Source organism: Calypte anna, chromosome 26 (assembly GCF_003957555.1).
Source record: "Calypte anna isolate BGI_N300 chromosome 26, bCalAnn1_v1.p, whole genome shotgun sequence".
NCBI lineage: Eukaryota > Metazoa > Chordata > Aves > Apodiformes > Trochilidae > Calypte > Calypte anna.
In genome coordinates, this window is record NC_044271.1 from 2,983,393 (window position 1) to 3,008,653 (window position 25,261).

At 47.0% G+C, this 25,261-nt stretch overlaps 1 protein-coding gene across 1 annotated transcript; it reads left to right on the forward strand.

The window, feature by feature from the left end:
• Positions 1-5,012: 5,012 nt before the first annotated feature.
• On the forward strand, positions 5,013-24,998 carry ELK4 (ETS transcription factor ELK4). Its single transcript, XM_030465663.1, has 5 exons — positions 5,013-5,270; positions 14,996-15,211; positions 16,689-17,615; positions 18,679-18,795; positions 19,906-24,998. The coding sequence occupies exons 2-5, from the start codon at positions 15,005-15,007 to the stop codon at positions 20,002-20,004; spliced, it is 1,350 nt and encodes a 449-aa protein (XP_030321523.1). The 5' UTR covers positions 5,013-5,270; positions 14,996-15,004; the 3' UTR covers positions 20,005-24,998.
• Positions 24,999-25,261: the final 263 nt, after the last annotated feature.

The window sequence follows — 25,261 nt, forward strand, 5'->3', positions numbered from 1 at the left end:
GCGTTTGCTCTTCTCTGTGAATTACCCCAAATTTCTGCTCCTCACCTCTCCTATTCCAGCCCTTTGGAAGTGTCCACAACCAGGAGGCTCTGAAATTAAATTCCAGGTGTCACTGAAAGGGTCATCAGGGGCCCTGGGTTTGCCCTCTTGTTACCAGCTGTGAAGCTGCTGCTGGGTCAGGCAAGGAGGGGAGGAACCAGGGAGGTTTTTTTATATTCAGGAATTTTATTCGGGATGTGGGAACATCCCAAGGGGAATTGTGCTTTTAGGAGGAGAAGGGCTGTGGGGACAAGAGGGTTGGAAACAAGTTTGGCAGCATTGTGCAATAAGCAGAGAATCCTCTGCTGCACATCTTGAGGGCTTGACTTTCACAAGCACCTGAAACCACCTCCAAGCTTGAGTCAGGAGGGAATCCAAATATTATCCTTTCTCCTGCTGCATCCAGGGTTCTCATGGGGGGTTGTCATCTAGCTGGGTAAATCTGCTTTTTCTTCAAGTGAACCGTTGGGTGCTCCTTTGAATATGAACAGATTTTGGAGCTTTAGCTCAAAAGTTTGGGGGTTTTTTGAGCTTTAGCTCAAAATTTTTTAGCTCTGGCAAAGTACTGAGCTCTGGAGCATTGACTCCATCCCTAAACTCCTCTTCCCCAGTTAAATCTCTCTTGGGTTGGGTGAGCACCAGGACACTGAACCTCCTCTCTCTGCCCAGCCCTCCAGGCAGGGGCTCAGACTCAGAAATAAAGAAGGTTTGAAACCAGCCCAGGTTTTGAGAGCACTAGCAACCACCACAGAGCTGCTTTCTGTGAAGGAAATGCAGAGAACTGGGTGAAAAAAAGGCTTTATCACGTCTGGGAAATAGGGGAAAGCTTGCAAGAGAACAGGAGGATGGGAACTGATTTATTTCTCCAGCCTCTTCACCAGGCTCCTTTCAGCTCCAGCACAGGCACTTGGTATTTGTGGACCTCTCTAATAATCCCTGGGCATCCTGCAGCATCTTCAGGAGCTCTGGGAAGCAGGACAAGTGCCACTGCCTCCTGGGACAGGGAGGGTGGTGGTGGCATCTCTGCCAGGAGCACTTTGTGTGCCCTGGTGGCAAAGCTGGGGGTTTGCTGTGGGTTGAGATGAGGTGAAGCTGCTCTGAACCAAAGGACAGGAGATTTCTGGCTGTGAAACTTGTGTAACTCCTGCCCACTTTTTGGTAGAGCTGCAGTGAGGACCCCAGAAAGGAGGGGACCCCCAGGACTTGGGGTTCTCATGGCCAGCAACCCGGATTTCTTGGGGGGCTCTTCTGAAAGTGAGCAAGGGGAGGTTTTTCCCCCTTCTCCCCCTTTCACCTCCAAGGATGTCTCAGAGCTGAGGTGCAAGGGGCTCATGTTGGTACCTGAAGCCTCAGTGGTCCAGGGAAGTGCTGAACATGAACATTCCTGAGAGCATCTCTGTCCCTAAGGAGAGCAACGAGTGGGTTTTGGGTGTGAAACCTTAAAACCCCACAAACAACCCTTCCCTGCTCCAAAGGCTTCTCCCTTCTCCAAAGGTTTTTCCCTTGGGACCACATCCTCTCTCCAAAGAGGCATGGAACCTTCTTAGCTCTTCTTATTTCCTGACTTTTAGATTCCCAGTGCACTTGCCAAGCTTGGTCCCAGAGCTGGGAGCTTTATTCCTGCAGCACTTCTGGAGCAGGATCTCACCAGGGGCTGATGAGCTGCTGCAGGATTTTTTTGGCTTTTCCCTCTCTCTGTGCTTCCCTGCTCCCCTCCCTTGGCTCTCCCAAGCTAACAACCACGTGATGGCAAAGTCAGAACCTTGCAGGCAGAAAACTCATTGCTTTTAGAAATCTCTGTGCTGCTTTTCTGCCTGGTTTGTCCTGTGTTTTCCCAGAACTGGCAGGAACCTCTCACTTAATGGTTTTTTCCTTGCCTCAGAACTTGCAAAATCTGTTTCTAGGTGCTGCCACCTGATTAACCTTGACCAGAAATCCCAGCTGAAATTTCTTTGACTTCCTTTTCCTGCTGCCTCTTTCTCTTTAAAATGCTTTCGCACATGAGGTACTTTTCAAAAGGTCTCTGCAGATGAGCTTTTTTGCCTGCTTGATTTTATTCCACCCTTTTGTCTGTCCTATATTTTTTCCCTTGTGATGTTGCCTAAGATAGGAACAAGCCCACGTTGGGTTGCAGGGGAAGCAGCACAAAGTGAGAGCTGCACAAAGTAGGGAATTTCCTATCCCTGTAAAAAAGGGATTTGATTCTTTGTCAGGGGAGTCAGCCCAGCTGTAGCTGAAACCCTGTAGGAACCTTGGACACTGGGCTGAAGTTGATTTTTCTCTGCTGTCCCTGTTCCACAGCAGTCTGCACCCTCTGTGCTCATGCCTTGTCTCCTGCATGCTAAGAAAAGAAAAAAAATTTGGGGTGTGTGGGTAGATTTTGCTGATGGCAAGTGGAAACAAAGCCAGGAAAGAAGAATTTGGAGTTGGAGCTCTGCTATTTGCCTTGCAAAACATGTTTGGACCCCACTTGAGTCTGGCACGTGTACTGAAACACCAGGTTTGGGGGATCAAGGATCTTGGGAAATGGTCCTTTTTGGAGCTGCCTCCTTCTCCCTCTTTTCCAAGGAGTGATGCTCTGTGCCGGGGGGGGAAAAGGCTCCAAGCAGTGGAGTGCTGAGCACTGGTACCATTGGTTTTTCATTCCTGCAGAGGCTCCAGGAGCTCCTGGAGAAACCAGCTGGGGTTGGGAGTGCTCCCTGAGCCAGTCGTGCAGTCTCAGGTGCTGGTCTTTTCCCAGAGAAATGGCTTTAGCTCTGTTTGAGGCACACTCCTGCAGATGCTGGCAAACCTCCCGTGTGTGACTCTGAGTCTGAGAGGCCTTTTCTTTGTTTTCCTTTTTTTTGTTGGTGTTTTTTAATTTACTTTGGGAGAAGAAATACAAGGTCTCGACAGAGCAAGAGGTTGGGATGGAGCAGAGCTGGAGAGGGATTGGTGCAGGAAAATGCATGACCAAAGGCTTGTGGTGTTTTTAGCAAGTCTGGCTCAGCCAGAGACTTGGGTTTGAGTCATCTGCAGCCCAGACCAGGTAGAGGTTAGGAGGCTGTGGCTCAGTGCCATGGGAAAAGGGCCTCCTGAGCTCCAGACCTTTTCCTGGGTCAGTGCTTCTTGGCTTGGGAATTCCTAAGGGGACAGCAGTACTGATAACCTGAAGTGCTCTGTGGAAATGAAGACCCATGCTTTCCAAGGAGAAAAAAGAAAAACAGCAATTGCTTTCCTTTCAAAGGGGCTGTAATTAATCTGACAGATGAGGAGAATGAGCCTGGATTTTGGGGGGGATTTTCCTCTCCTTTTTTTTTTTACCTTTTTTACTTCCCATCCCTGCCCGATCTCTAGCACACTTGAAAAAATTTAAACTGGTGGTGGGAAATATGGGAACTGTGCTCTTAGTTTTGTTTTAAAACATGGTGGTCAACTTCTGTAAGGAAATAATGGTCAGCTTGGTTGAAAATTTCCCCTCTTCCAGGAGAGAGAGCACACTTTGGGTGAAAACCCTGTATTTTTTTCCTTGTAGTCAAAAGGCATCAGAGTTCTCTGAACTTTCTTCCTTTCTCTGCTTTCCTCTCCCTTCTGACTCCCTGGGACTGTGCAGCAAAGGGTAATTTAAAGGTATTTTGAAATATAATTGTGAATAATATTATCATATTGTGTCTTGCTGTTTCCAAATGAAGCTCACTTCATTTGGTTGTCATTTGGCTCCATGGAAGGGGACCAGGAGATGACCCGGTACCGGTTCTGCCTTCAGAGGAACAGCGTTCCCTACAGCTGGAGTTTGGGTGTTTGGGGGTGGTGGGACTTCCCTGAGGAAAAAAATATCCCTGGGTGTGCTGTGCTTTGCCTTGTGCCCACACAAGCAGGGTCCTGTGTGAGTTTGGGCTCCCCTCTGTCCAGCATCTGTCCAGAAACCCAAAATATTTTGCATGTTTTGGCATCTGCAGTGTTTAATGGTGAAGTGCTGCTTAGTATCTGATTTTTAAATTTGTTTTGTTTTGTTTTTTGTCTGTTTTGGTTTGGTTTGGTTTGGTTTTTTTGTTCCATTGGGTGGGAATCCCGTGGTGGGACAGCCCTAGACTGTTTTTTCCTGGCAGGGAAGGGTCTGAGCTCTGCCCTCTCCCTACTTCCCGGTTCCTGATCCAGTGGCAAATAACTCATCCATCCAACGGGACAAGGAGAGAGGGGTTAATTAAATCCTTCAGGACTGAGGGTGCTCGGCCCGGGATGAGCATTCCCTGGGGATGAGCATTCCCTGGGACTCTCGGGGTCGTTTTAATGAGCTTTGGGGTGATTAAGGCTCCTTGCTGTGTGTGCCGGCTTCTGCAGCAAGCCCGGGATCTTCTCTGCCTTCTGCTGGGTCCGGGCAGCCCCAAGGCACCGGTGGCTTTGCTGCTGGAGCCTTGGGATTGAGGGATCCATGGGAACGAGCCCTGGATACGGAGCATCCGCACAGTCCCGGCCAAACCCGGAGCCTTCTGCAGGCTCCAGGCATCCAGGATGCACCTAACCAGCCCCGTTTTGCAGGGTCCCCCTTGTTATTTACATCTTTAATTTATTTTTCACGTTATTGTTATTTTTTTTTTAAACATTTTAACTCTGCAGCTGCCTCCAGCCCGAGCCCCTTCCCCGACCGGGATGTTCCCGGTGCCCCGCCGGGGTGGGGATGCGCCAGTGCTCAGCTCCGCTCTCCCGAGCCCCACCGCGGGTTCCGTTATTGCCCTCACGGCCCACAAACTCCTCCCGGGGTTTTTCCCCTACCCGGGGGTCCCGGGGTTTGTGGGGAGGGAGGGGACACCGGCGGGGCCGGGTCGGGCCAGAGGCACATGGCTGCGAGCGCCGTTAGGCCCGGCGGACTACAACTCCCAGGGGGCTTTGCGAGCGGGAGCGGGCAGCCGCTTCCCACTGGTCGTCGGCGCCCCCGAGCCCCGCGGTGATTGGCTGCTGCGGGGCCGTGGGCGGAAGTGTGGGGTACGGCAGCCGCGGAGGCTCCGCGGCGGAGGCGCTGGCGCTCCGCGTCCCGCCATGTAACGCTCCGCCGCTCCCCCTTCCCTCTCCCCCCGCCGCCTCCGCACCGCTGCCCTTCGCTGCTCTCCCGGCTCCTCCCGCGCGGGATGGGGCTCCGGTGCCCGGCTCGCCGCGGGGTTGCCCGGCCATGAAGGGCGGCGGGGGAGCCGCTCCCAGCACCTGCCCGCCGCGAGGGGACCGCAGCGCCCGGGGACCGGCGGGGCTCCTCCTGGGTGAGTGCGGGAGGTTCGGCCCAACCGGCACTGCGGGGCGGATCTGGGCCGGGAGAGAACCCTGAGGAGGCCCGGGCAGGGGGGGAGCCCCGAGGGGCTGAAGGGGAGGGGGGGAGAGCGGGCGAGGCCGGCGGTGGCTGAGGGGATGGGGGTGGCGGAGGGACCGGGATGGGATGCGGGATCCCCGCTCCCGGGGGTGTGCGGGGCAGGGGGGGTGTTGGGCTGTGAGGTTGCTTCGCCCGTGTCCGGAAGTCGGGAAATGGAAGCGGGGGCTCTGCGGGGCCGGAGCTCTGATCCGCGGGGTCCCGGGGCCGCTCCCTGCGCTCTGCCGGGGTCCGCGCTCCGCAACGGGGCCGCGGGGAGGGGGATGAAGCCGCATCCGTGGCCGAGCGGGGGCCGGGGCGTCCCTTTATCCCTCTATCCCTCCATCTCTTCCTCTCTCCATCCCTCCGGGACGCCCGGGCAGGGTCTGAGCCTCCCTCCCCTCTCCGAGCCGCGGCTGGGATTCAGGTGCTGGGGTGGTTTTCTTTTTTTTTTTTTTTTTTTCATTTACTTCCCGACTCTGCTACTGTTTTGTTTGGTGGCTATTTTGTTGTTTTGGTTGTTTTGTTGGTTGTTTTTGATTTTGATTTTTTTTTGGTGTGCGGTTTTTTTTTTTTTCTCTTTAACACTCGTGTACCCGTCTCTTTGTGCATCGCGTGGGTTTCTGTCCACATCAATACGCGAGGCCACGGAGAAAGTATGCAAATACCTGCTGCTCCACTTTTTAGTATTTTTGGGGGGGGTATCGCTTGCCCACACACCCGCGTGGAGACCTGCCTGGGCTCTGCTTTCACAACCCCCATTTTCCTAGCACCGGGTGTCAGAATCCCCATTGCCCAGTGGGGGGGGTATCCAGGGTTTTCCTTTTGGGGGGCAGCTCCTGAGGAATTGGGGAATAGGGAGCGTGCTGCTCAGTGGGTGTAGGATCAGTCATTAGCATTTCTTTATCTCCATCAGCTGGAGAACAACCAGGCTGCCTGCACCAGGCACTGCTTGCCTGACAGAGCTGCGTGTTCCTGATTTTTTTTTTCTTTTTTTTTTTTTTTTTTTGGTCGGCCTGTTTATTTTTAGGGTCTTAGCGCCTGTTTGTAGTGAATCGTTGTTCCGTCGTCATAGCAACGGGGCTGCGTGTATTATAAACATTATTAAAGGAAACCTTTTTTCCATCTAGGATGAAAAGGAAGTGTCGTTTAAAAAGTTAGGAGCCACGTAAAAGGTTTAACCTCTTGTTGGGGGGGTTGCTCTCTCTCTGGGGTGATGTGCAGTCCTGGCCCTTGCTGTCCCACAAGGATGCTTTTACTTTCAGGAGATGTTTGGTGCCTGTGGTGTTTAATCTGCTGTTGGTAAACATTCCCCTCGACCCATTGTGGTGGCAGATAAGGAGGGAGCAAGTGTAATCAGCTTAGGGAAGAGCTTCCACAGCAATAAAGGCTTTTATGGTTTATGTGGAAAGAATCACAGTGTCAGAAACCAACCCGGAGCAGAGCTGCACTTGGAAATTTGCCATTCTGTTTGTCCTAAACCTTCCCGTGTTCTTTTTACTCTCTTATAAAAGAAGAGGTAGAAAAGGGAGAGTCTTCATCAAAGAAGACTTTCCCCTCAGCTCAGGAAGGATATCGAGGTCCTGGAGCAGGTCCAAAGGAGGCAACTGGGCTGGTGAAGGGATCCAGCACAGATCCTATGAGGAGAGGCTGAGGGAGCTGGGGGTGTTGAGGCTGGAGAAAAGGAGGCTCAGGGGAGACCTCATCACTCTCTACAACTCCCTGAAAGGAGGTTGGAGCCAGGGGGGGGTTGGGCTCTTTTCCCAGGCAACTCTCAGCAAGACAAGAGGGCAGGGTCTCAAGTTGTGCCAGGAGAGGTTTAGGTTGGAAATTAGAAAGAATTTCTTTCTGGAGAGGGTGATCAGGCATTGGAATGGGCTGCCCAGGGAAGTAGTGGATTCTCCGTGTCTGGAGATTTTTAAAAAGAGGCTGGATGTGGCACTGAGTGCCATGGGCTGGGAACCATGGGGGGAGTGGATCAAGGGTTGGACTTGATGATCTCTGAGGTCCCTTCCAACCCAGCCAATTCTATGATTCTATGAAAGTACAGAAAAGTGAGGAAATGAGGTTTGCTGTCCACAGAACTCTCTGTGCTGGGATGATGCTCACCCAGGGCTGGAGGATCAGAGTGATTGTAGGAACTGGAGGAGGTACAGGAGCTGTGCTTTGAAATCCCCTGTTCAAACAGGTTAAAACATTTTTAAGTGTCTAGGTGTGCAAGTCAAAACCACACTGGTTAACAGAGAGGGGCACCACTGCCTCTGTATTGAGATTGAAAAAAAGAAAATGCTGTTTGGCTCATCTGCTTCTCTCAGCTTGAGTCTCCACCCCTAAGTGTGGCTGCCCCTGACTTCTTTCCCATTGCTGTTTTTGCTAACACAAGAAGTTTTATTGGTCCCTAGATGGAAAATAGAAAATATTTAGGAAAGCAAATATTTGTTTCTCAAATAAGAGTTAAAAAGCTGCAACAAATTGCTCCTAAACCCCCAAAGATCTGTTGTAAAGTAACAGTTTTTGAACCCAGAATGTATTGCTGTGTTTGTTTAGAGTGAATACAACTGTCAAACTTGGAGTGGGATTAGGCAATGAAAAAAACCTCTGGAGCAACTCTTATCATGAGGACATCCTTCAGCATTTCCTTCCAAGGAGCTTCCTGCCTCAATAACCACAACCTCTCCTGCAGAACGGGGAGATTTCCCTGACAGGTTTGGGTGCAGTGAATTCCAGAGTCAGAGCACAAGGCAAGAGTTTATTAGAGTCTGTGGTTTTTGGTTTTTTTTTATATTCTTGCCTGATTTTGGTATTTATTAGAAAAATTAGAATTTAATTACTATTTGGAAAGCTGACAGGATTTGGAGTTTTTGTTGCAGATGTAGAAGTTTGCATCTTGGGTTTGATTTCTTGTAAACAGTGAGTTTATTTTACACATAACAGGATTGTAACTAGTAATTCAACAAGTGATAGAGATGGTAGTTAAATTACTTTCAAAATGATCCTTTGTGTTTTGGAAGGGGACCAAGCATCCTGGCAAGCTTTTCAGCAGGTCAGTAGCTGGGTGCTAGCACCCTGAAGAGTCTGGGGTTTGGTTTCAGACAGGTTGGACAGCAGACTCTAAAATTAGAGTAAAAATTTCTTCAAAGATTTTAGAATTACTTTTTTTTTTTAAGTACTACTGCAGATGAATTGCAGTCCCAGGGGCTTGAAACTACTTTTTAAGGGGTTTAGTAGTAAATGTGCTGTGCTAATGGAGTTGTTGTTTGGTTGGGTGTTGATAACCACTTAATTAAATCCCTCATCAAGCAGTATTACACCTCTTTGTCCAGTTGGTAAAATAAAAGGAATAGAAGGAATTTATTTAATTGCCTGGACGAAGACACTGCAAAACCTCATGCAGCTTTGAAGTTACCCTTGTTTTGAACAGGGATTTTTTGCCTGTAACCTCCACACATTTCCTTGTTCTGTTGTTTGTTTCCCTGGAACAGCTCCCAAAGCCTTGTGTGTCCACAGGTATAACACTGCACAGGGTGACAGGAGTTATTGTCTCCAGGTTCCTTCTGTTCACACTCCGTGGCCACTGTGCCCTGTTAAGAAGCCAGGGGAATGGTTTTGGCAGCTCAGCTTTGCCTGCTGTGTGCAGAGTGCTTGTGCTGTATACCCGGCAAATCCTGCTTTCCTGGAATTGTCTGAAGACTTCATTTGCTCACCTGATTTGAACCCTGAAGTGTCAGATCCTGAGCACCATTTCAAAGTTACTGTTGCTGCCTTTTTTTTTTTTTTTCCTTTTTAAAACTGAGAAGAGGTTTCTGTGTCCCCCTACGTGTTCATCTCTGTGCTGCTTCCAAAGTCACCTTGTGCCATCTGCCCTCTGTGTAAATCCCTGGACATCTGTATCCAGTGTTTAAATACTTGGTGGTGATGGTTTTGTCCTCACTGTGGGATGTCTCTTGGACATCCTCTCCCTCCTTTGCACCATCCCTCATTGCTCTGGGGGTTCTCTCAGACCTGCCTGCTTGCTTTGGGCCATCTGTGGAAGCCATCAGGCTGCAGATGCTCTTGGAACAAACTGAGGTGAAAGATGACTTGAGTGTTGAGTCAAAGCCCAGGAAATCTGCCAGAAGACCTTGAAGATGTGGGGATAGTGCGGATCCTCCCTGGCCTTTCCTCTGCTACCTCCTCGGGCTGGCTCTGTCCCAGCGAGGTGTCCCTCTGCTTTTTAAGCAGAAGCCTGGAGTTGGTTTTGCAATAGTAAATATAGCTGCTGGCCATGGGGAGGGATTACCTTGTGCCACTTCCCAACCTGTTCCTCCTGCCTGCCCTGCCAGCTGCTGATTGCTCACTCTCCTTCCAGAGAAGATCCAAAGCCTTGGGGCTCTCTGATCCAATGGATTGCATGGAGCATGGATGCAGGAGGAGATGTCACTGGAGATAACCTATCTCATGGCCTGGCTTTTTCTTTATTCTTTTTTTTATTTTTCTTTTTTTTAAATTTTTTTTAAACCCAAGGCTTAAAGCTACAGCAGCACGAGGAAGCTGGAGTTTGCAGTGCTTGTCTTTAGGGTACTGCAGCCAAATTCTGGCAGCTTCTCAGTAGACTTCAAGGGTCATCTGTAGGCGTTGGAGAAGATCTCAAGACAATAATAGTGCTCTATTTTAGCATGCTCATTACAAAGTATAACTGCCCTCTGCCTCTAGCAACTATTTTTTTCTTTGTACTCAGATGGTGCAGAAGTGGAAAGGGTCTCACCATCTGCAGCGTTGCCTCTCTGCCTGCTTCCTTCCCTCTCTTTTCACATGAGCCCTTTTTCCCTCCTCCGTGGCCTCTTACAAGGAAAATAACCTTCAGCCAAGAGACAGTTTGCAGTGGTGTGCTTGGAATTACTGGTGTATTCATCCTGAAGAAAGAGCAATCAGACTGCTGGGCTTTTTCTGCTGATGGGGAGCTGTGTTAGGAGATTGATGACTTTTCCTGAAGGAAGGCTTGGTTTTGAAAGAAGCTGCAATGATGTTTAGAAATCACCAGGGAAGTAACATCTCCTCGTTGTCAGAGTAGGAGTGGGACAGGGGGTTCCTGTCCTCATCCTGATCTCTTCAGTTTCTCTGATTAGTGGGGCTGTAGCATCTCTGGAGAGTGTGGCTTCCACTGGGTGTCTGATCCAAAAGGACAAGAGGATCTCCTGGAATCCTTCCAGAGTCAGTGCAGGAGGGGGCTGCTCCCTCCTGCCATGGCAGCTGAAGGTGCTGGGGGCACAGGGAGCTTGAGCTGTGCTCCGGCCCTGTGGTTGGGAGATGAAGGCTCATGAAAGGCACTGCTGGCTTCTGCCCCAGGTGCTGAAGAAGGAAGAAGCTTTTTAATGTGTTCCTTGGTTCACCATAAACAAGGAGAAATGCTCATCTGGCCTCTACTGGTTTTATTTTGCATTTTCTGTGATGTTTGGGTTGGTTTTTGTTTTTTTTAATCCCGCTTTTTTCCTGAAGAAGCAACAGTTCTTTGATGTATTCTTATGCTGTATCAAAGCAACTTTAATTAAAAAAAAGTTTAAATTACATGTCTGATTCATAGTGCAACACTGTCTCCTGTATACACATCCTACTTTGCCAGTTACAGCTTTCTCCTGGAATCTGAAGGGACAAGGTCCCATTGCTTTAACCAGCTGGGAGGGTTTTCCTTTGCCTGTGTATAATCTTCAGAAAAACTTTACTACCCGTTGCACTGAGTTGTTTCTCTATTGTTTCCTGTAGATGTCATATTCCTTAAAAAAGAGGGGCTTTAATTCTCCTGTGCAATGAAACTTATCATAGAATCATAGAATTGGCTGGGTTGGAAGGGACCTCAGAGATCATCAAGTCCAACCCTTGATCCACTCCCCCCGTGGTTCCCAGCCCATGGCACTCAGTGCCACATCCAGGCTCTTTGGAAAGATCTCCAGACACGGAGAATCCACTACTTCCCTGGGCAGCCCATTCCAATGCCTGATCACCCTCTCCAGAAAGAAATTCTTTCTAATCTCCAATCTAAACCTCCCCTGGCACAACTTGAGACCCTGCCCTCTTGTCTTGCTGAGAGTTGCCTGGGAAAAGAGCCCAACCCCCCCCTGGCTCCAACCTCCTTTCAGGGAGTTGTAGAGAGTGATGAGGTCTCCCCTGAGCCTCCTCCAGCCTGAACACCCCCAGGTCCCTCAGCCCTTCCTCACAGGAATTCTGCTGGATCCCTTCACAGCCTCCTTGCTCTTCTCTGGTCCTGCTCCAGCACCTCAATCTCCTTCCTGAGCTGAGGGGCCCAGAACTGGACACGGGACTCAAGCTGTGGCCTCCCCAGAGCTGAGCACAGGGCCAGAATCCCTTCCCTGGACCTGCTGGCCACGCTGTTCCTGATCCAGCCCAGGATGCCATTGGCCTTCTTGGCCACCTGGGCACACTGCTGGCTCCTGTTAATCTTCCTGGCAATCCAGACTCCCAGGTCCCTTTCTGCCACTCTGTGCCCAGCCTGGAGCTCCCCATGGGGTTGTTGTGGCCAACGTGCAGGACCTGGCACTTGGAATGTTGAGCCTCATCCCATTGGAATCAGCCCAACTCTCCAGTCTGTCCAGGTCCCTCTGCAGAGCCCTCCTGCCTTCCAGCTGATCCACACTCCCCCCCCAGCTTAGTGTCGTCTGCGAATTTGCTGATGATGGACTCAGTCCCTTCATCTAAATCATCAATGAAGATATTAAACAGAACTGGGCCCAACACTGATCCCTGGGGGACACCACTAGTGACCGGCCACCATTTTGATGCAGCCCCGTTCAGCACCACTCTCTGGGCCAGGCCCTCCAGTCAGTTCCTAACCCAGCACAGGGTGCTCTTGTCGAAGCTGCGGGACAACTTCTTCATTAACCATTCTGAAGGGCTCCCTGCTCCTCTTTTACAACAGCCAAGCAATAAATAAAACTTCTCAACCCTGTTTTTAGTGTGTCTAGCATAAGACTAAATTTTTAAAGTTGAGGGTGTTGGGGGTAAGCAGTGTATCCTCCAAAGGATGGATGGAATCATGACCACCCTAAACATTGAACTCCAGAGCCATCAGTAGCAAGTTGAGCAGTCTGACACTGTGTATCTGTGATTCTGCCCCTGGGAGAAGGAGCCTTCCAGCTGAATTATTTGGGATTGAGGCAGTATGAGGTCTTCTCTTGGTAAATATTCCTCAGAACAACACAGCTCGTCCGAGGGAAGGGTGACTTTTATAAAAATCTTGTTTCTCCCATCCTTTTGGTCACTGTGTGTTCTGCACTTGGTGCTGTCAGTGTTGTGCATCTTTAATCTTCAAAACCAGCAGTGACCTGGGAGCAGAGAGAGGGTTGAACTTGATGGTCTCAGAGGTCCCTTCCAACCCAGAGGATTCCCTGATTCTGTGACAGCACCAGCAGTGCTGAGCTCTTCCTGAACTGGAGCAGCCCCATTAAATCACAGCATTTACATTCTGGGCTGAAATCTGCCTGGATATTTTAGAAGGAGGGGGAAAAAAAGAAATTAAAAAAAAAAAGAAAAGCCTTTGCCAGGCTGAAATTCTGCTGCTAATCCAATTTCTCCATGGGTGCCTCCCATTGCACCAGTCAGTGCTGTTTGCTGCAGTCTTGCTTCTGGCTTTTGAAAGTGCTGTTGAGCAACCCAGCGTGGGACTGCTCACTCCCCTTGCCTTCCCTGCTCCTTCCCTGCTCACACATCTCCCAGGGATTGACAGCTCTGCAGGCTGGTGGGATCCAGTCCTTCTGTCTGCCCAGCACGCTATGGATGGGCATCCTCCATCCCAAGAGGACAGTCAGGCTCCAGGTGTGGAAATCTTCCTGGCAAATGTGAGCACATCTTGGAGAAGTCCTGGAAAAGTTTCAGTGTGGTTGCCTGCCCCCCCCCCCCAGTTGTCATGGGGTGCAGCATTGTGCTGTGTGGGAAGAGTCTCCAGCACAGTGCTGATATTTTCTTAGAGTACCAAGCAATTAATTTAGGCAAGCATGGAGTTGTATGTGTGCAGTAATTACCAAGGAAAGCACCTCAGGCCAACATAACTGGGTGGTGTGGGTGTCCTTCACTTTGAGATTGTGCCTTGTAATTGCAGCAATTTAACTGACTTGATCAATGGAACATCCCTGTGCAGTCATGCAAGGCTGCCATTATGCAGGTATTCTTAAAAATAGGTTAAATGCAATGAGCTGTGCCCAAAAAAAGTACCTGCCCTGGGGCACCTTATTTAAATAGGAATGTGTAGTCCTGTGTAAACTGCAGCAATCCTTTTACAGGGCTGACTAAGTCCTGAAGCTCTGACATGTAGACCAGTTCTCTTCCTTATATAGGGCTGGATAAGTGCTGGGCAGTAATGAGATTGGAATAAAAGGCTTTGGGAAGGAAGATGAACTGGCAGTCCTGACTGAATCTTAAACTTATCCCTGTGCAGACATGGACATCAAACAACATGGGTGTTGGTCCTGCTTGCTGAGTTGCTCTTTTTTGAAGCTTCTGCTGCTTGGGAATTTGGGCTCTGCAGATTCTCCCCTGTGCTCCATGGGTTTGCCTTTATTGAGGTTTGGCTGTGTGTGGGGGAAAAAATAATTACACCTATCAAAACAGTTTTAGTGTAATTCATTGTGATGCTCCTTATTCTGGGTTTGGTTTTACTGCACTGTAAGAAGCTGAAGCTGCATCAGGAGAAGCTGTTGTGTTCCTGAGTAAGAGAATCCATGCAGGATGCTGAATTAATAGAATTTTAACTGTTTTAATTCAAGGTGTATCTCATTCTTCCCTTGTGCAGACAGGATTATTAGTGTTCTGCTTAAACAGATCTGTGGAAGTCATGTTTTGTGTAGTCAGGTCTGGTCAAGGAAAAACTCCTCTGTTCTGTCTTTTCTGTCCTTGAACTTGGACACCCACAGCTTCAGGGCAAGCAAACCATGGTGGGACAGGTACCAGTCCTGGGAAGTCTCAGCCCTTATGGCTGATGTAGCTCAGACAGGGCAGGAATCAAAAGAAAAAGTAAAGGCAGCATTTGGAATAATTTAATTTACTTTCACGTTTACTTTCTTAGAAAGGACACGGGTGGTACCTGGGAAAGAGGGGATTGGAAAGAGAGTAGATTGGGGATGGATGGAGAGGGCTGCTCACAAAGAGGCAGAGGGAATGTGAACTGAAGGGAAATTGAGTGGTTCTGCACTGCGTTTTCTGGTAACTTGATCTGCTCTGTTGTCTTAAAGATCCCAAGGTTGGAGGTGGGTGCAGGTATGGAAAGGAAGAGGTGAGGGGGTGGTTTGCTTTTTACCTGGATGCACCTGAGCTGTTTCTCAGCAGTACAAGTCAAGAGTGGGTGAAGATGGAACAACTGAGAAAAAATTTTTTTTGGGTAATGACTCATTGCAACTTACCCAAAGTGACCTGATTTAGTTAAATGAGGCTAAATATAACCCATGTGAAAAGTACTGACATGTGGGAGGAGACGAGAGCAGTTGGCTCTTAGCCTCTCTGTTTTGCAGGGAACATCTCTCACGACTGGTGACTAATATTTTTTTACTCTTGCTGGCTTTGGAAATAACATCTCTGCTCCTTTCCTCCCCCCCTCCCTTTCTAGGGGAGGTGAAGAAAACTCAGTGCTCTTAATCTGTTGCCTCTTCTGAATTTCAGCTTCCTGCTATGGACAGTGCTATCACCCTCTGGCAGTTCCTCCTCCAGCTCCTCCAAGAGCCTCAGAACAAGAACATCATCTCTTGGACCTCCAGCGACGGGGAGTTCAAGCTGCTGCAGGCTGAGGAGGTTGCCAGGCTCTGGGGGATCCGTAAGAACAAACCCAGCATGAACTATGATAAACTCAGCCGTGCACTCAGATACTATTATGTGAAGGTAACAAGGGCTGTAAATCCACCTCAAATCCTTATCCCTCTTTACCAGCTTCTGCCTAATGAGCTTTGTTGCCTTTTTCATTCTCTCCAAGGGGGATAGGTGTTATTTTGTCCCCAGACTTAAGGTGTATTAGGTTATGTTCAGAGGTTTGGGGTTTTTTTTTCCCCTTTGTTTATCACTTCCCCCTCCTCCATGGTTTTTTTGTGAGGTTTTAGATGCCTTTGTACAACACATTCTCTCTGTTTTTTGTCTTTATCACTTCCCCCTCCTCCATGGTTATTTTGTGAGGTTTTAGATACCTTTGTGCAACACATTCTCTCTGTTTTTTGTCTTTGTTAATACGAATCTGCCTTTGAATCCTGATCCCCTTTCCAAAAATATTCTCCCTTGCTTGGGTTAAAATCCTCAACACTCCATTTAAAGCAGCAGAATGGTTCTGGTGATTGAAATGGTGAATATTGCACCACCTTGAGATCTTTTCTGCAATTGTCTCTGTTTAGGGGCTGTTAAAGTAAAGATTTTCAGTGAAGCAGCCCAAAATATTTTTCTCCCTTGAATTCAGAACTGAAGCTCTAATGGGATCAGCCAGTTCAGCCCAGTAAGACTCTCCTCATGTTTAGCACATGTCTTCTAATAACTCAGTGGAGCCTTTCATTAGTGCACAGGTAGTGTCAAAAAGCTGAACTGGAACCCCAGTGTGGGAGTTTTACCTTCATTTCAAGGAGCTGTTTATCCCACAACTGTTACTGTGTGGGTGTTTGAGATAAAAAATAAAACAGAGTTTCTGCAGAAGCTGTCAGTGTGCAGCAGGTGGTACATTGCTTGGACTTTATTGCTGGGTGCCACAAATCTGACTTGGGACTGAAAGGTCACAGTAATAATTGTCCAATAAATAAGAATCTTCTTTGGCCCAGGTTTGTGTCTGGTGTTTCACTTAGGAGCAGAACGAGTTCAACAGATGTTGTTCTGTGGTATTGAAATAGCTGATGAGCCTGCCTGCTGCTGACTGGTTCAGCTACTTATTTTCTTTTATTATCATCTTATTAAGGCTGAAGATGATTTGATCTGAGGTATTAGCTTGCAGTTCTGCAGACTTCTAAGCTTTAATTGTGCAGGTTCTCCTGTTCCATTATAGCTGCTGTACTCAGACCAGTGATCTTTGATGTGGGCAATGGGGATTTGATTTCTTAGCTTTTCTTATTGGTTCAATATATTGAAACAGAATTTCTTGGCAGTTTTAAGGCTGTTGTTTGTATATTTACTGTCAGGCTAAGTTCACTTCTTTTCAGTGTTTTTTCTGGGAGGTCTGAAAATGATACTTGGGGAGCATAACTGCATTGCAAGTGTGTGTGTTTTTAAAAAAGAAAAAAACCAACAAATTTTGATGAGAGATTACAGTGTAGCTACTCTAAGCAGTGTTTGTAGGAAGAAGTTAAATCTGAAGGAGGCCTAAATATTTATATTTTCTTCCCCACAGAATATCATTAAAAAAGTGAACGGTAAGAAGTTTGTGTACAAGTTTGTTTCTTACCCGGAGATTTTAAATATGGATCCACTTGTTGTGGGCCGGATAGAAGGAGACCCTGACCTGGCTGGTTTTGCAGAAGTGAGCAGTGCTCCAAAGGATGTGGAAAACTGTGGGAAGGAGAAGTCTCAATCGTGTGCTAAATCCTCCAGCCGCAATGACTACATCCACTCAGGACTCTACTCCTCCTTCACTCTCAACTCCCTGAACTCTTCCAGTGTGAAGCTCTTCAGGTCCATCAAGATTGAGAATCCAGCTGAGAAGCTGACAGAGAAGAAACCTGCTCAGGATCCAACCCCTTCTGTCATCAAGTTTGTAACCATGCCCTCCAAAAAGCCTTCCTCTGTCCCCATGGTCTCCACCACTTCAGCAGTTTCTGCCCCTTCCACTGCCTCTGCCACTTCCACTGCTTCCTCTCTTCCCCTGGGATCAGAAGAAACTCTCCAGACCTTGGAGACCCTCGTGCTGCCCAAGTTAACTGTCCCTGAAGCTCCAGCACCTTTGCCAAACTTAAACACCAGCTTCACCCCAACCCCACCTATATCATCCTCAGTGTCTCCCACTCTGCAAGTTCCTTCCACCCCCCCATCGCCACCCCTGAGCTCCAACCCTGATCTGGACATTGACACAGACATAGAATCCGTGGCTTCTCAGCAGCTGGAGCAGGCTCAGAGCCTTCAGCATCAATCCCCAGAGCCCAAAGAGCAGGATTCCTCTGTGCTGGAGAAGGAATTTGCCAATCACCTCTCCAGATCTAAAAAACCCAAAGGGCTGGAGTTGGCTCCTACGCTTGTCATTACCGGCAGCGATCCAAGTCCTCTGGGGATTCTGAGTCCTTCTCTCCCAACTGCTTCTCTTACTCCAGCACTTTTCTCTCAGGTAAGCAAACTCCTTTCTTCTTGCTGTGTGTTTTTAATTATTATTATGATTTTATTATTATTTTATTATTATTATTATTATTATTATTATTAATTTTTTGCTGTTGTTTGCTTTCGGTAACAACAGTGGTTATGTTCTGTCTTAAAACAGAGAGGGAAGGAAAGTGGAAAATGAATATTCAGGAGATTGGAGTCCTGAAACTCAGGATATCACTCCCAATTTTTTCTTCTGAAACAGAAACTTTCTTCAAAATGGGTATTAGCTTCCACTCCAAGCTGTATGCCCAAGTGGTATGTCAGCTGTGCATGTCTGTGCAGCACTGGCATGTGGAGGCAAGACCCAAACCAGCACTAGCAGGATCCTTTGTGAAGGTTGCCAGGCTAATATTGAATTATTTCAAAACCCCTAAACCCTGCCCTAATCCTCCAGGCTGATGCTGAAAATAAATAAAAAAACAGAGCCATGTGAGGTGTCTGTTTAGCAGCTTTGATTTTGTAGCCCTTTACTTAAGACCTGAGTGTTGTGACTTAACAGCAATAAGAAGAGCTGCTTGATTGGGTTGTTAATTTTGGGGGAGGAAAGGAGAGCTTTTATGCCTCATGGAAAATTTGAAGAGAACTGAACCCAACCAGGCTGTAAATTGTATATGTTTAATCTCTTTCCTGTAATAAATTGGAATTAGAGTGAAACTGCAGGGAAACTGCTGATCAAAACCTGAAATGGCTGAAGGCAGGGAAAAAAATCAACTGCAGTTGCTCTTTTGATGCCCTCTGCAGCATTTGGCCAGTCAGCCTGCAACATCCAGAACAATCAGAAGCTGGGTGGAAATGTCTTTTGTTGTGGCTTGTATTGTCAGTGTCACCTAGACCACACTGCTGCCCACTCCCTGCTCTTTGGAAATTCATGGGCTGATTTTTTCAAAAAAATCAGTGCTGGGCACTGACTTGAAATCTGTTCCTGAAATCTCCTGCAGATTTGCTGGGATGGTTGCAGCTGGGTTTACAGGTGCTGTGTGTTCCAGTGCAGGTTTTGCACTGCTGACCCATCTCCTGGTGTTTTCCAGACTCCCATTTTGCTGACCCCGAGCCCCTTGCTCTCCAGTATTCACTTCTGGAGTACACTCAGCCCCGTGGCTCCTCTCAGTCCTGCCAGGTTGCAAGGTGCTAACACACTCTTTCAGGTAAGTGCCAGCAAGTTCAGCCAAGCTCTCCCTTTCAGCCACACTTGTTAGAGCATCCCCAGAAGACCTGCAGGGATCAGTTACCCCAAAAACCTGATGTAGAAACAAATCTGGGATCTTTCAGTCTTCTCCCTCCCCTACATGAGCTTCAGAGAGATAATATACCAGTTTTTACCCAGTTTTATTTAAGTATGTTGTAAATGTTGCTGTTGCAGAAATGTTTTAAATTAATAGCAGGCTGGGTTATTACAGTTTTTTTAAGTCTGTAAAAATTGCCTCCCTGTAACTTTAGAAGTTGAGATTTTCCTGGAAATTAAAATTTTTCTACTCCATTGGTTGTTTTAATAATTTGTTAGCAGCCTCTTCTGTTGAAAGGCATTAATTAAATCTCTGGTAAGAAGGGAGATTTTGTGTGACTGTGGCAATATGTAGCACAGTTCCTTATGATCTCTATATTCTGCTCTCTTCTGCTGTTTGGAATTTCTCAGCTTCACTGCTTTTGAGAAATCATTCTTTGAACTAATATATAAGAAAAAATTTAATTAAAAATCCTTTAGTTGTGATTACTCATGCTTTTCCTTCCCCTTCCCCTTTGGAATTGGAATAACCACATCTCTTGCCTGAGTGTGCTTAGGCACAGGGTAAAATATAACTTGTTGTCTTTTGGGCTTATATCTGCCATCTCCATGGAGATGAAGGAAGGAGCTTTATATGTACCATGAGGATAGGGAATAAACAAGTAGGTTGGAAAATGCATTGGACTTTTTTCTCTATAAATAGCTGATAATTAAATGAGGAACAATTTCAGACCATGGTTTCCCAACAACGTGTTTTAAAGTCCCAGTTTAGGACACAGGTGGTGCAGAGGTTACAGACTGGGTGGTACTGGTTGCAGCAGTTGGATTGGTGAGGTCTGTGATGCAGTGGCATTTAAAAATAATTTACGTGGGGTAAGCCAGAAAGCTCAAGGTAGTTTTTGTTGTTGTGTTCTGCCTTTGCTTTTGTTGGTTTGGTTTTTAATTTATTTTTTTTTTACCTGGGGGAGCTTCCACATGCACAGGTTGAGAGGAGCAGCACCTTAAAATGGCTTCTTTGTGTTTTGTCTCTTAGTTTCCATCAGTGCTGAACAGTCATGGCCCATTTACTCTGTCTGGACTGGATGGACCCTCAACCCCAGGCCCATTTTCCCCTGATCTGCAGAAGACATAGCACATGAACTCATGGAAAGGACACAGTGGCAAGCAAGGGAGAGATGTGACACTTGACGTGTTTTTTAAACGAGCAATTTGTAATTCCGCAGAGATTCTCAACAATCATAGTTTTTGCCATTCCCAGATAAAATGCCTTTTTTTGCAAAATTCCCTTTTTTTGAAGACCCAGGTTGGGAATGTATATGCAAAAGCCTTAATAGGAGCTGAGGCTCCAGTCTCTTCCCTCCCCTCCTTGGTCTGGGAGACTTCGCCGTGGCCGAGGGGAGCTGGGGTTGGGGTTGCAGTCGCTGAGTCTGCAGTCGAGGAGAAGCCTTTTCTCTGGGACTTTTGGAAAAAATAAAACAAACCCCTCTGTTCTTCTGCTGCCTCTGCAGAAATCAAATCAAGGTGGCATTCCAGGAGATGCTTGGGACAGGGATGTGTATGTGTGCATCAGCTTTGCCTCGGGGCCTTCTGCAGCAACAAAACCGCTCGAGTCTTTTCTGCTGTAAAAACATCTTGTTGGCAGGGAGAAATTTTCAAGGAATACTCAGTGATTGTTTTACTGAGATATGGACAATTTTTCCATGGCATTGGACAGTCTCCAGCCCCTGGGAAAAGTGGTCTTGGATGCTTCCCTGCTCCCCCTCTGGTGAGGAGGCACGGACTTGGAGATGAACGGATGGTGGGATTGGTTCCTTTCAGTTCTCAGAACGTTTGAATGCTGAAGTCCAAACATTTCTTGTGCCAGAGACCTGTTACAAAGCCTGTAATCTCACTGCTAGAAGATGAGCAGGATGGTGGATTTCCCGTGAGGTTTGGAGGGTGTGTTTGTGGTGGGTGAGGTTGCTGCCTGATGCTGGAGTTTCAGACCCAAACTGTGGGGCAGAACCCTGAGGCCTGAGCATTAAAGTTCCTGCTCTTTCCCCACCAGTTGAAGTGGAGAAGCTCCTCTTCTACCAGCTCTTATCTCACCTTTTCCTTTAGATCTATTGCTTTTTTTATCATTTGAGGAAGCACTCAGCCCCAAAATGAGTTGGGCTGGGTGTGCAGAGCTAGCAGAGTGGGGAACCACCTCCTAGCAACCTTCTTGTAAATTTGTGCTTGCAGTGCTGTTCTTGGTGGCTGTGTGTGTATGGATTGTTACAGGATTGGTTTCCAGAGCCATTTGAAACACTGATGGAATGGAATTTGTAGTTAGATTTATTTTTTAAACCTCAGGAGGCCTTTCAAGCATGAAAAAAAGAGAGACTCCCAGCCTCTCAGAGACAGGATGCTCTGGCAGTGCTGGGCTCCCTTTGGGCAGCTGATGTCAGGCAGCAACTTCGGTTTGCTGAAGTGTACATTGAGTTGGTGATGTAAGATATCCTTTAAATGTCCACTAGAAAACAATCTCTTTCCTTTGATATCCTCACTGACTGTCTTTAAGGTTTGAAGAAGCAGAGGAAGATTTTGTACCTTTGCAGCAAGAGGAGCTGGCAGTGTACTCTGTATATATTGCACCTGTCTTACAGAGCAGTGGGGAGCTCAGGCTTTCCAGACTTTTCCTTTTGCCACTTTTGCAAACCCTGAAATCACTTTAAAGCATATGACAATACCTAGGACCTCATTTGCTGCAGTTAGGTTCTCTTTCTCTATTCCAGCAGTGAAATCTGTAAACCACTCAATATGTTCCTGACATGACACCCCAGGCGGGTGGGCGGAGGGGAGTTGCTTTTTTTGGGAATTTTTCATCTAGAAAGTCCTCTACCCACTGGGAGGTGGGAGAAAAAGTTTGTGTTCTTCAGGTGGAGAGAGCAGGGAGCTCGTGTAGTGAACTGTCTTCCTGTTGGGTTATGTCAGAGGCATAATTCTGCTTTGTGTTTTAGATGCAGGATAAAGTTCCTGTGCCAGCAGCTCTTAAACTGACAATGTGCAATATTTGACTTTTTTTTTTTTTTTTTTAAACTGCAGAAAGCAAGCTGCAGATGATAATTAAGAGCAGGCACCTGGAATTTTTCTGGTTTGCATGATGGCTTATGAGTCTGCTCTAGAAAATATATATAGCTATATATAAATAGCAGCACTTTTAATGGTTATTTTAGGTTGGCCAATTATATGCCCACCAAGCGTGTGGACTTGAGAGCAGCATTGCAGACTAGGATTAGGATTTAAAAATAATTAATGAGCACTAAGAGACTTGCAATTTAATTGCTTCCCTTTCCTTGTCCCTTATGGAGAAAAGCCAAGTGTATTTGTTTGAAAGTTGTGTATGTGCACACGTGCACTTAATTTTTTTTTTTTTTTTTTTTTTTTGTAAACTGTATCACTTTGAGTGAGCCAAACCCTCCTGCAGCTTGGCAGTTGTGCTTGGCCTGGTTTCATGCCCTTCTCCAAGCATCTTGGTGAGGATGTTCTGCCCAGCTGGTGCAGGAATCACCCCCTCAGAGGAATTTGATGTGGACACACAGCCCCTGGGTGTTGCTTTCAGCCTGGTAATACCCAAATTCCCGACAGGGAGTGCTGGGGAAGTGATGCTTTTCCTTCTGGAGCACCTGCCCAGGGAAAGGAGAATCCCAGAAAGGATTATTCAGTCTCAGGAGGCAGCTGGGCAAGTGAGGTGAGAGAGGGGAGGTGGGAGAGGAAGGGTTTGCTCACCTTTTCTCCATGACAACTTTCAGGTCACTTAAGGTAATATTATCTTGTATATAGTCTGCCTCATTAAACACACATTTAGTCCCAGGTAGGGAACTGCCAGCTGGCTGGGATCACATTCCCCACGGAGCACAGTGTCACTGTGACTGCTTGGAGCTGGCTCGTGTGGGTTGCTGGCACCTCCACTCCCTGCAGGAGCAGTTTGCAGCTCGTTGCAACTTGTTTTTAATTTAGTGTAGGGAACGTGGGGGTTAATATAGGCTCTCCGTTAATTATCATGTTAGCACTCTGTAATATGGGTATAGTAGCGTGTTGGTTTTTAAAAAAAAACACAAAAATTCAGCATTACAGAGATGTTTTATTACATGCCAATTGGTGTTGCTGAAGTAGCCATGGTATTGTTGAATACTTGGTAATATTTGCATTGGTTCATTCATGGATGGTGGTAGAATTAGGCTGGATGAGCATGGGAGCTGAACATCTGTCTTGCTTCTGGAAATCTCTTTTCTGTGTCCCTGCTGCTGTATAATAGTACTGCAGAGTTGAAAAGCTTGCACTGCTGTTGCTGTGTGTGCTGTGTCTGGCTTTTTCTGAGATCCGGAGCTGTCAGGATGCCACTAGCAACACGTGCTGCTAGCAGAAGCAATCCATGGAAAGCAGAAACCTGCTAATAATACCCCGTGGTTTTAGAACCATTCTTGTTCCGTCTTACCTGTTTTCAGAGAATGTGATCCTAGTAGTGACGGAGGAAAAATGTTTTTTCTTTTCCTTAACAGCAGCTTAGGTCCTTGTTTCTGAAATTGGTCTTCAGCAGTGATGGCTGAATGTAAATCCTATGCACTGTCTTTAGCACATTCAGGTTGCATTTTGCAGTAGGTCAGGAAGGGAGCAAATTCCTTGAATTTGAGAAGTCTTTTTTTTTTTTTTTTTTTAACTTAGAGCATCCTAAGACTTCAGTATCCATGCAATCTTTGCTATAATGGAGTGTGTATTAGAATATGAAAGGCTTTGGCTGTTGAGTGGTTGGTTTGGGATGATTTCTCCCTCTGTTTTCAGACCTCAGTTACTTAGCAAACAGATCCTTATTGGGTTTTTTTTAGTCTTCATTTGAACCACAGCAAAGGCTGCCTGCCTGCAGATCTTCTTTACACAGCTTTTCAGGAGGCAGTGGGATGCAGATTCCCTCAGGACTTCAGCTTCCCTGCAGGAACTGATGGAGGAGGAGATGGGTGCAGGAGCCAAGCCCAGCTCGTGGGGCAGTTTCTCAGGTGAGCACAGACCCCGAGTTCTGACCCATTTCCTAGTGTTTCCCTAGTGCTGGGGCCAGAACCTACACTTCCAGCAGTCAGTTGGCTACCCGTGGTTTATTTGTGTATCTTTTAGTTACCTTTTGCTGTTGTTTTATAGCATTTTTTTTGTATTCTACTCATGTTTTACCCTGCAATTTAACCTCTTCTATTTTTAATGCGTATTTGTTTACAAGACACATCTCAATGCTGTATCAAGAGGCTTTCTTGGTATTGTTGCCTATGGAAATATACTACATCCGTAGTTAAGGAACATTGTCCAAGTTGACAGGTATTTTAAAACTTGATGTTGAGTTTTTGGGTGTCCATAACAATTTTGTTCTGTTTTGTTCCCCTCTGTAAGGAATGTTACATACCTGCTGGCCTCTGGGGTCCTGGGTATGGGGACAAAATTATTATTTTATCTTAATAATCAGGGAGTGTGGTATTGCAAAGAGTCCCACAGGACCTTATGCTCAGCAGAGAAGTTGAAAATCCATTAGAAGTGCAGTCGTGTTGCATAGGAGCTATTTGGGGTATTTAATGAGGTACAGGATGTCTTGCCAAAACAGGAGTTTTTAGGGTTTGATTAGGGTTTAATTAAACAGCAATTGGCTGCTGTTGAGCCTGAACAGTATTAGCAGATCTCCTTGATGTGGAGACCTTTGGCTGTTGCCATCAAGTTGAGTGGTGGTTTATGTATGTGGCATCACCAAGTTGATTTGCTGCAACCAGAGGCTGTCAGATGAAAAAATAAAACTCAGTTTTACAGAGTTCCAAAGGGTTTGTCTTGAATCCACAGTTGTGGATCCACTTTGTGCAAGTAGCCACAACCATGTAGGAGCCCTTTGAGGAAGCTGATTCTAAAAAGGGAAGAATTTATTGAGAATAGAACTAAATCTCCTCTCCTTAGCCTGCTTTTGGTCAGAGGGATTTGGCATCAGCTCTGCTGTCTGGGTCAGCATCAGCAGAACTTCAGTTGACATTTCCTCTTGGTGCAGAAAGATTGAGCTTTGGTTTTAGGTGTGCAGTGGATCTTGAATCAGAGGAATGTTGATTTTGCCTTGGTACAAAGAGCAAACAAAACCAAGGGAAAATCCTTGATTCCTTTTGGAGGATGCAGCTTGCCTGACCATAACCATGCTTTTCCAAAAAAATCTGTGACCTGCAAAGTAAGAAAGCTGGGCAGGGCCCTGGGTTTGTTCCTGAATGTGGATGCTCAAGGTGTCTGCCTTGTGTAAATTATTCTACACCAAAACCCAAAAAAAGTAAAACCAACTAGAATTTATTTTTTGTTTACTCCCTCTCAAAGAATGGACCAGAAGAGTTTGGCTGTGGAGCTAGTCCAGACATCTG

Excerpts from the sequence above, each read along its gene's own strand:
- ELK4 (XM_030465663.1), top strand. The coding sequence starts at position 15,005 with ATGGACAGTGCTATCACCCTCTGGCAGTTCCTCCTCCAGCTCCTCCAA. Across the intron at positions 15,212-16,688 it reads TCAGATACTATTATGTGAAG|AATATCATTAAAAAAGTGAA; the intron begins GTAACAAGGGCT and ends TCTTCCCCACAG. Across the intron at positions 17,616-18,678 it reads CTCCAGCACTTTTCTCTCAG|ACTCCCATTTTGCTGACCCC; the intron begins GTAAGCAAACTC and ends GGTGTTTTCCAG.